General features: G+C 42.5%; 1 protein-coding gene across 5 annotated transcripts; it reads right to left on the bottom strand.

The window, feature by feature from the left end:
* Positions 1-1,484: 1,484 nt before the first annotated feature.
* Positions 1,485-5,366, bottom strand: LOC109765808 (accelerated cell death 11). 5 transcript variants are annotated; one of them, XR_005771348.3, is made up of 4 exons: positions 4,547-5,366; positions 2,779-2,882; positions 2,626-2,681; positions 1,485-1,683 (listed from the first exon to the last, which is right to left on the bottom strand). XR_005771348.3 is itself a non-coding variant. In XM_040402825.3 (4 exons), exons 1-4 carry the CDS (start codon positions 4,801-4,803, stop codon positions 1,634-1,636), a joined length of 411 nt encoding a protein of 136 aa, XP_040258759.1. In that variant the 5' UTR covers positions 4,804-5,362; the 3' UTR covers positions 1,485-1,633. The 5 variants fall into 5 exon arrangements, 2 of the variants coding, with proteins under 2 accessions (XP_040258759.1, XP_045090234.1); XR_002233478.4 differs by having other exon boundaries at positions 2,500-2,681; positions 4,547-5,365; XR_002233479.4 differs by having other exon boundaries at positions 2,500-2,681; positions 4,603-5,361.
* Between the last annotated feature and the right edge of the window lie 4,819 nt (positions 5,367-10,185).

Genomic DNA, 10,185 nt, shown 5'->3' with positions numbered 1-10,185 from the left:
TGTATCCACTGTCCTCACTCCATGCAAATCACGGTACCCACATTATCAAAAGATAGCATACGCGGTCTTCATGGCATCCCGGAAACTACGACACTACTTTCAAGAGTGTTCAATTACGGTGGCTTCTAAAGTACCACTCAACGACATAATAAATAACCGCGATGCCATGGGCCGGATTGCTAAATGGGCTAGTGAGCTCCTCCCGTTCGACATAACATACAGACCACGGCGAGCCATTAAGTCGCAAGTACTGGCTGATTTCGTCGCCGAATGGACAGAAGTCGAACTCCCTAAAGAGTACGGCGCGTACTCCAATTGGATCATGCACTTTGACGGCTCTAAGATGCTGGCTGGTCTGGGGGCAGGCGTCGTCCTGACCTCCCTCACCGGAGATACAGTCCAATACGTACTCCAAATATTATACACAGACTCCAACAATGCAGCAGAATATGAGGCCCTGTTGCATGGTCTCCGGATGGCAGTCTCCATGGGCATTCAACGCCTAGAGGTGCGTGGGGATTCGAACCTCGCAATATCTCAAATAAATGGAGACTTTGATGCCAAGGACCCAAAAATGGCGGCTACCGCAACGCCGTCCTCAAAATGTCAGCTCGGTTCGAGGGGCTCGAATTCCCCCATGTGGTCCGAGAAAACAATCAAGCGGCGGATATCCTCGCCCGCATCGGCGCTAAGCGCGACCCTGCCCCACCCAATATCTTCTTGGAAAGGCTGTTTAAGCCATCTGTGGTGTGGGAAGGGGAGACCGGCAACAACAGTCCGGACCCGGCCACAACGCCTGATCCCGAACACTGACGTAATCGGAGGCTCTGCCACCGAAATGACACCTTCGGCCCACGTGATTATGGATGTCATCGCCCCGTGGACAGAACCCTTCTTGGCCCACCTAACTAGGCAAAAACTCCCTGAGGACCCAAACGAGGCACGTTGCATTGTGCGGCGGTCTAAACACTACAAGAAATATGTCAACTTGCGACCACCACTATTGGTCACTGAAAGGTCATTGTTTTTTATTTGCGACCTTTTTTTGACAAAAAACAGAAGGTTAAAAGCTGGCAGTCGTAAACTGAAATTAACGACCTTCTTTGTGATATGTAAAAGGTCGTTGGTTCTTTGACCAAACTTTTGGTCACTAGCAGCCTCCCTACATGGCCATCCATCGTGGCAAGCTGACGTGGATAAGAATCAACCCGGTCCAATTCGGTGTTTATATGGGCCGAGCCCATTAATTCAGCCCATTTAGTATATTTATTTCTATTAATTTTTGTCAGCTACATGGGCCAAGCCCAACTGGTCAGCCCGTCAATTTTTATGCACATTTGGCCTTTCAAGAATATATGTACAATTTTGTGCAGCCCATTTCTGGTTTACATTCAGCCTTTTTATACATTCAAATAATAATTCAATCCTAGAGTTGGTCCAATACTCTTTTCAGCCCATTCACATATTCATACATATTATCCTCCTTTTCGACAAATTTTGCAAATAATTTCATATTTCAGCACTAAATATGTTTTACATCACAGGCCATAAAGCCCTACAAAATAGTATCACTTGTTCCTATACAGAACTATCAAATGATACGTACAACAAAACAGAATACAAAAAATTTAGTTCAACAAAAATAGGTTTTCTTCCTCTTCCATCTTCCAGAACACACAACACCTGTGAAAATAAAGATGCCACAACAAAAATGGAAGGATCAGCCACTAGAAGCATATTGAATACAAGGGAAACAATCAAACTAAAGAAATGAAAGGCACACACTGTGAAAATTTTGACAGCATGAATATTTTTTATATTACCATAACAAACAGAAATGTAATCTGATTGCACAAGACACATGGCATTATCACACACCCAGACGAGCGAAGCATTAACTTGTGAGTATCAGACAAACAAAGCATTCACGCTGATGATTAACTTATAAGCCCAGCCACCCTCAATCCTCAATACAACACTAAGTTTTACTACTCCTGGCAACCTAAGACACTACAGTCCAGAGGCACCTCAATGCATTACTGTCACAGTGGGGATGAAAGGTGCTTGTTAATTAAACATGCACCTCAATTTTAGCACAACTAGGAGAAGGCGTCCAAGCACAAAACAGACGCAACCATTCCCTCCTTGCTGCAAGGCTCGGTTCGAAACAGTCTTCAACCAAGGAATGGGAGAAGTAAGCAGTAATACTCGTCAATGTGAAAATCAGATATATATTTTTTGGGTTGATGATAAACTCTGGCACTAAACTAAAAATTAAACTTGAACTGAACATTGTATACGGTACGTTTGGTAGTGCTTCACTTCCTGATTTAATTAGCATCTGCTGTAGTATTATTAAAACTTTCCTAAATTATACAGTAAGCACTCGTTAATCTAAGAAATACTGTACAGATTTTGAGCGTTTATAAACACTGGCACTGATCTCGAAATGTACACTTAAACTGAACATTGTTAACATTACTTTCAGGCATTCAGTACCATTTCGTCCGCAGCTCAGGCAAAACATCAAACATGCAGCATGCAAACCGATAAAAGCACATGTAGAGAAAACGCAGTTCAGCATGTTCTGAATATCTTCACCAAGCTCCCTTTCCGACAGTACTTAGAGTTTATTGGTTGCAGAGTCATCTGTGCGTAGACCTGTCATTGTCCTTGTCAGCCTGTGCAAAACAAGCAGCATTCATCAGGATTAAATGGTTAATGTTTAAGGCCACTAACCCCTACACCTGAACCCGAAGATGAACCAAGTACACCTACATGCATGGTGATGTTGTGGACTTGACACAGCAGCTGCGACGGCAGGCTCGGGTAGGGTAGTTCGGGGTGCAGGAGTTGGGTGTCTTCTTGGTGGTCGACGCGACCTGCAAGATCAAAAAACCTCAGCAATCCATGTATGAAATTAAGTGATCTAAATCAGATGACATATACAGGTCTGATGGGTTTTCTTGCAGATTGAACCCTCGGAACACATGATAGGAAAGACAGAACATGTATTGTGAATGATAGCATGCAATATATGGTCAATCTGGGGGTTCTACAAAACATTAAGATAAGAAAGAAGTTCTTCCCTGGACTGGTTAGTTTTAGAAGCTCTAGCGCAAAATCGACTCCAGGAAAGATCGACAATCCAATTCACAGATATAGAGAAAAGTAATACTTAAAAACGGGAAAATGTCTAAATGGCAAGCTAGCTGCACGTTATACATCGTCAGCTTATTTCACTGCTCCATGGATGGAGCTTACAATACACTAACCACTTAGACGCACTAATGCAGATTAAAGGGATATGCATGCTTTGTGCCTGTTGGTTTAGGTAGATCTATTCTGGATACCAATGTTTATCTCCTTAGACCTTAGGCATTCCATCAAACTGGTATGCTACAACAAACTGAATAATTCAAGGAATCACCTAGTAGTGTCAAGAATATACAATTGTACAAATCAGTGCAAAAAGACTAACTACGCAACAGTAACTTCCTAGAGTAGGCAATGTAAAAAGATGTGAATCTCAAATCTATAGCAGCTGCAATGGTTCAATATAGTTTATGAAATATAATTTAAAGGAGAGCAGACTGCCTTTATATGATTTTGGTTACTACCAATCGTCAGTACGATTGCATTAGTGCGTCAAGACGCCGAACAATTTAAGTTGTCGTGCCAACAATTTATGCTACAAGCCAACAATATATAAGCCCGTGCCAGTGCTGCTGCTCCGCTGCTCTGCTCCTTGTGCTGCCACCAGAGCTCCCCCGATTAATACATTTGTTCAGTATAGTGGAGTCCTTAAACAAGCAATGATATTTTATCAATGTTGAACAAGCAACTCCAGTATAAATTTGAACAAGCAATGGAATTTGTCAATGCTGGAGATACAGTCAAAACTGTAATCACAAAGAATGATTGAGTGCATTGGAGATACAGTCAAACATTTGTTCTTGAACAAGCAATGATACTTCTGTAATTCAGTAACAAAGCTTACAATTTCATTAAGAATTCGACAGGAGGAAATTTCAGTAAGGAATTGACAGGGCAAATTTCAATAACAACTAGCATAAGTGTACAATAAAGTAGTGTATGCTTCAGTGTGCCATTCTACTGCATTGCTTAGTAGTGCATGGTTCTCTAGCGACTCAAGTGCAGAAGTGGGTAGGATATTCTACACCTGAAGCATACAACCTCAACAAGCATAGCACACAGTAGCAGAATTAGACAGTCCGATCCTGATGAAACAACCAATTATTGCTGCTTGATCCAGTTCGGAATTCGACAGATCATTTCACCCAAACCTCGTAGCCTAAAACTAAAGTGGATCAACACAAATACCTTCCCACATGGATGGCACGCAGCTATGCAGCGTATACCAATCAAAAGTAAACTCAAACAGAACTCACCAACTCGATCCGGTTGAGAATTTTGGGGTCATTTCATCCCAAACCTCTCAGCTTCACACAACTAAACCAATGTCCCAGGAAGGAATCACCAGAAATTTTACCACATACAGTACAAGCACAATGAAGTAGCATACCGAACAGCAGAGCAGGTAGCGGGGGAGGAGAGGGGGGCGGAGGAGCGGCCGCTTGCCTTGGCTACGTAGTCCATCTCCGCAAACTTGAAGGCGATGCCGAGGCAGCAGAAGAGGACGGAGACGTTGGAGCAGGCGCGTGAGAAGTCCCCCGCCGCCATCGCGGGCTGCTGCTGCTGCTTGGCGACGGCCGCGAGCTGCTCGAACGACGCGCCGATCCGCCGCAGCGGCTTGTCCGCCTCGTTGGACCCCATCGGCATCGGTGGTGCTTAGCGCCGCTGCGGTGGTGCCCACAGCGTCGAGGATCTCGCGGTTTCTCATTGGCCAACGCCGCCAGGGCAGATGCTACCATCGCGTCGCCAGGGCCGCAGCCACGCGGTCGACGGGCGCCACGCGGAAGCGGTTGCGGATCTGGGCCCCAACGGCACGGACCCCCTCCGCCAACGGCACCCCGTCGCCGGCCGCCATGGAGGGGTTGGCCATCGAGGAGGAAGGGGTCTCAGGCTAGGGTTTGGTCTGGAAGTGGGGAGTGTTGCTCGAATTGGCGTGGAGGAGGCCGGGATGGTCTGCGGCGGCTGGGTTGGAAGCGGTTGTGGATCGATCCAGAGAGGAGCAGGAGGAGTCGTGGAGTCGTGGGTTGGAGGGGATCGACCCAGAGAGGAGGAGGAGGAGTCGTGGATCTCGCCGGACAGAGGGCGCCGGAGGTGGCGGCGGCCAGGGAGGAGTGGAGCGCTAGGGTTCGAGAGAGAGAGGAGGGCACGAGGGGTTGGGTGGGGTTCGCGCGAAAGAGAGAGGGGCGGTGGTTGGGTGCGTGGGGGGAGTGCGCGCTGTGGGCTGGGCGACGTGGGTGAGACAGGCGGGTCGTTGGATCCAAGAGCATCCGACGGTGATTAGGCACGATCCGCGTGAGATGCTCCTGGACCAATCAGAACACAGTATACAAGTACCACATTTTGACCATCTAAATTGGTCGTAATAAATAAGGTGTTAAATCATATTGGCTATTTTATGACATGAAAAATAAAAATAAAAATAGAATACCTTCTCATGTATCATCAAATTTGACCTTAGTTTTCAGGAATAATGACAAATCGAAATAAGACAAATATCTTTTAAAAGAGTTAGGAGAAATGAGTTTTTTAAATCATTTTTCATTTTTCAAGCGTCCAAAATGAGTTTTTTGTAAAAGACCTACCATATATTTGTTGCAAAATTGTACCAAATCAATTTTATAAAATACTAGGCCATATTTAATGTACAATTGACAAAATGGTTGGGTGTCAAAAGCTTTGATCCATCTCTGGTGAAAAAGACAAATTTCCGCCGATTCAGTAGGAAGCGGGTCAAATTTGAACTGTAGCCGCCTCATAGTTTTCTATTTATTTTTTCCAAAAATCATTTCTAGGTACATAAGTATCTATTTAATCAGAGAAACATCAAAAAATTTCCAAGATTCAACCACTAGCTAGGAACGGTCAAGCCCGCCGTTTCGACCGCATTTTGAAACGGGCATAAAAAATTCAAAAAGATCAAAAACGGAAAACCTTCACATTGTGTCATCATATGTGACCAAGTTTTCAGGAAAAATAATAAACATGTAATACTGCAATTATTTAAAAAAAGTATTCTCAGAAATGAGCTATCATGCGTGAAGATTCATGGCTTTCAAGCCAAAATGATCAATCTTGCGGCCACATTCATGGCATAGTTTGTTCAAATGATCTTATATTGTGCACAAGGGTGCATCTTGGAATTCCTAACAATGTTGCCTAAGGGAGTTTCCATTTTTCTTTGCACGGAAAATTCGTTTTCCATTTTTCGAGTGCCCGAAATGAGGTTTTTTGTGAAGGAACTACCAAATAATTGTTGCAAAAACAGACCAAATCAATTTTATAAAATACTAGGCCATGTTTAATGCACAATTGACAAAATGGTTGGGTGTAAAAAAATTATCCACCACTGATGAAAAAGATAAATTTCCGCCGATTTAGGAGGAAGCGGGTCAAATTTGAACTGTAGTTGCCTCATAGTTTGCTATTTATTTTTTCCAAAAATCATTTCTAGGTATATAAGTATCTATTTAATCAGAGAAACATCAAAAAAATTCCAAGATTCAACCACTAGCTAGGAACGGTCAAGCCCGCTGTTTTGACCGCATTTTGAAACGGGCATAAAAAATTCAAAAAAATCAAAAAAATTGGAAAACCTTCGCATTGTGTCATCATATGTGACCAAGTTTCCAGGAAAAATAATAAACTTGTAATACGGGAATTATTTAATAAAAATGTTCTCACAAATGAGCTATCATGCGTGAAGATTCATGGCTTTCAAGTCAAATGATCAATCTTATGGCCACATTCATTGCATAGTTTGTTCAAATGATCTCATATTGTGCACAAGGGTGCATCTTGGAATTCCAAACAATGTTTCCTAAGGGAGTTTTCATTTTCTTTGCACAGAAAATTCATTTTCCATTTTTTGAGTGCCCGAAATGAGGTTTTTTGTGAAGGAACTACCAAATAATTGTTGCAAAAACGGACAAAATCAATTTTATAAAATACTAGGTCATGTTCAATGCACAATTGACAAAATGGTTGGGTGTAATTTTTTTTATCCACCTCTGGTGAAAAAGACAAATTTCCGCCGATTCAGCAAGAAGCGGGTCAAATTTGAACTGTAGCTGCCTCATAGTTTGCTATTTATTTTTCCAAAAAATCTTTTTTAGGTACAAAAGTATCTATTTAATCAGAGAAACACCAAAAGTTTTCCAAGATTCAACCACTAGGAAGGAACGGTCATGCCCGCCGTTTTGACCGCATTTTGAAACAGGCATAATTTTTTTTAAAAAAAATGGAAAACCTTCGCATTGTGTCATTATATGTGGTCAAGTTATTAGGAAAAATGATAAACTTGTAATACGGCAATTATTTTAAAAAAAGTGCTCTCAGAAACGAGCTATCATGTGTGGAGATCAATGGCTTTCAAGCCAGATGATCAATCTTATAGCCACATTCATGGCATAGTATGTTCAAATGATCTCATATTGTGCACAAGGGTGCATATTGGAATGACAAACAATGTTGCCTAAGGAAGTTTTCATTTTCTTTGGACGAAAAAATCATTTTCCATTTTCCGAGTGCCCAAAATGAGGTTTTTTTGTGAAGAACCTACCAAATAATTGTTGTAAAATTGGACCAAATCAATTTTATAAAATACTAGGCCATATTTAATACATAATTGACCAAATGGTTGGGTGTCAAAAGTTTTTATCCACCTCTCATAAAAAAGAAAAATTTCTGCAAATTCAGTTGGAAGCGGGTCAAATTTGAACTGCAGCTGCCTCATAGTTTGCTATTTATTTTTTCCAAAAATCAATTCTAGGTACGAAAGTATCTATTTAATCATAGAAACACAATTTTTTTTCCAAGATTCAACCACTAGCTAGGAACGGTCATGCCCGTCGTTTTCACCGCATTTTGAAACGGGCATAAAAAATTCAAAAAAATCAAAAAATTGGAAAACCTTCGCATTGTGTCATCATACATGACCAAGTTGCCAGGAAAAATAATAAACTTGTAATAAGGCAATTATTTTAAAAAAGTGTTCTCAGAAATGAGCTATCATGTGTGAAGATTCATGGCTTTCAAGCCAAATGATCAATCTTATGGCCACATTCATGTCATAGTTTGTTCAAATGATCTCATATTGTGCACAAGGGTGCATCTTGGAATGGCAAACAATGTTGCCTAAGGGAGTTTTCATTTTCTTTGCACGGAAAATTCATTTTCCATTTTTCGAGTGCCTGAAATGAGGTTTTTTTGTGAAGGAACTACCAAATAATTGTTGCAAAAACGGACCAAATCAATTTTATAAAATACCAGGCCATGTTTAATGCACAATTGACAAAATGGTTGGGTGTAAAAAAAATTATCCTCCTCTGGTGAAAAAGACAAATTTCTGCCGATTCAGTAGGAAGCGGGTCAAATTTGAACTGCGGCTGCCTTATAGTTTGCTCTTTATTTTTTCCAAAAATCATTTCTAGGTACATAAGTATCTATTTAAGCATAAATACATGGTTTGGTGGTGATACGTTGAGGTTTGGACAGTGGCCCAGGGCCCCAACTCCAAAGTGCGTAGACTCGCATGCCCGCCGCGTGGTCACCGCGTGACCGTGGCGCTGCCATGAGTTCTGGGAAGCCTAGGCATGTCTAGTAGGTTTGGCACTCCCCAGGTAGATGCTTAGAAGAAAATAACAACAGAAGAATCTCACGAGGAGACCGAACAATGCTCAAACATGAATTAGCACCCAAGTGTTTGATTAGTGGTATGGGAAATACACATGGCCAATGGGCCTAAGTTTTGGCTGAGGATGATCATCTACTAAGGACACTATCTTGGAAAATTTCCAGCTCAAATGGAGGAGCCTAGGTGTCACTTCCTTTGCAACGTACCACACTGGACAGAAATATGAATGTTGAAGCCACACTCACATGTATTGTTAGATGGGGCTCAAATTTTGTGGAGAGCAATGATTTGGGAATGTAGAAGATGTGGCAAAAATTCAGCTCATTAGGATATGCCTAGCTAGTACTTCCTTCACAATAGTTCGAGTTGAACAAAAACTTTGGAAATTTGCCGAGGAAGATTTACCAGGCAAATGGAGTTGAATATTGTCATGAGGCAATGATTTGGGTAGTAAAGAATGCCCAATTTTTTTAGGAATTTTGGGAATGACAGAAATATAGGTTGCTTCACAACCTAGGGCAAAAATTGACACATGGACATGACACATAGGCAAAAATGATGAGGTGGCACCTAGTCATAGCAATAAGTACCAATGCATCCACGTTCACAACCTCATGACCATTTATATTGGTCGTAATCAGGTAGAAATAAGGTCATTGGCGCCTCTTGTCTGCCTTGTGACCATTTGGTGTAAGCAATTTCAGGGTTTGAGCCCTTCCAAGCGAAATGGCCGTGGATTTACGACCAATTCAGCTGGGGTCACTAAGAGAAGGTCACAAGTTGACATATTTCTTGTAGTGAAAGCCTACAAGGTCCACGAGGGAGAGCTTTATAAGAAAAGCGCTACTGGAGTACTTCAAAGGTGCATCTCCGAAGAGGAAGGACGACAACTTTTGGCAGAAATTCATGCTGGACTCGGCGGCCACCACGCCGCAGCTCGGGCCCTTGTAAGCAAGGTCTTCCGTACAGGTTTTTACTGGCCGACAGCCCGAGCAGACGCACAGGACCTCGTCCAACGTTGCGTCAGTTGCCAGCTTTTTGCAAACCAAAGCCATCTGTCACCTACTGCTCTCCGAACAATCCCCATTACTTGGCCCTTTGCGGTCTGGGGGCTTGATATGGTCGGACTCCTTAAAGGGGGAAGCCATAAGAAAATATACCTATTAGTCATGGTGGATAAATTCACCAAATGGATAGAAGCCAAACCAGTTAAAACGGTCGAGTCCGGGCCAGTGATAGACTTCATATCCGGGGTTGTACACCGTTACGGCGTCCCCCACAGCATCATCACTGATAACGGCTCGAACTTCACAGCTGACGAGGTAAAAACTTGGTGCGGCAACATGGGCATTAAGCTCGATTATGCCTCCGTCTATCACCCCAAACAAACGGTCAAG

This window comes from Aegilops tauschii, chromosome 1 (genome assembly GCF_002575655.3).
Source record: "Aegilops tauschii subsp. strangulata cultivar AL8/78 chromosome 1, Aet v6.0, whole genome shotgun sequence".
In the NCBI taxonomy this organism is placed as follows: Eukaryota; Viridiplantae; Streptophyta; class Magnoliopsida; order Poales; family Poaceae; genus Aegilops; species Aegilops tauschii.
The sequence above is the reverse complement of the archived record's forward strand: the minus strand, read 5'-3'. Positions and strand labels throughout refer to the sequence as shown.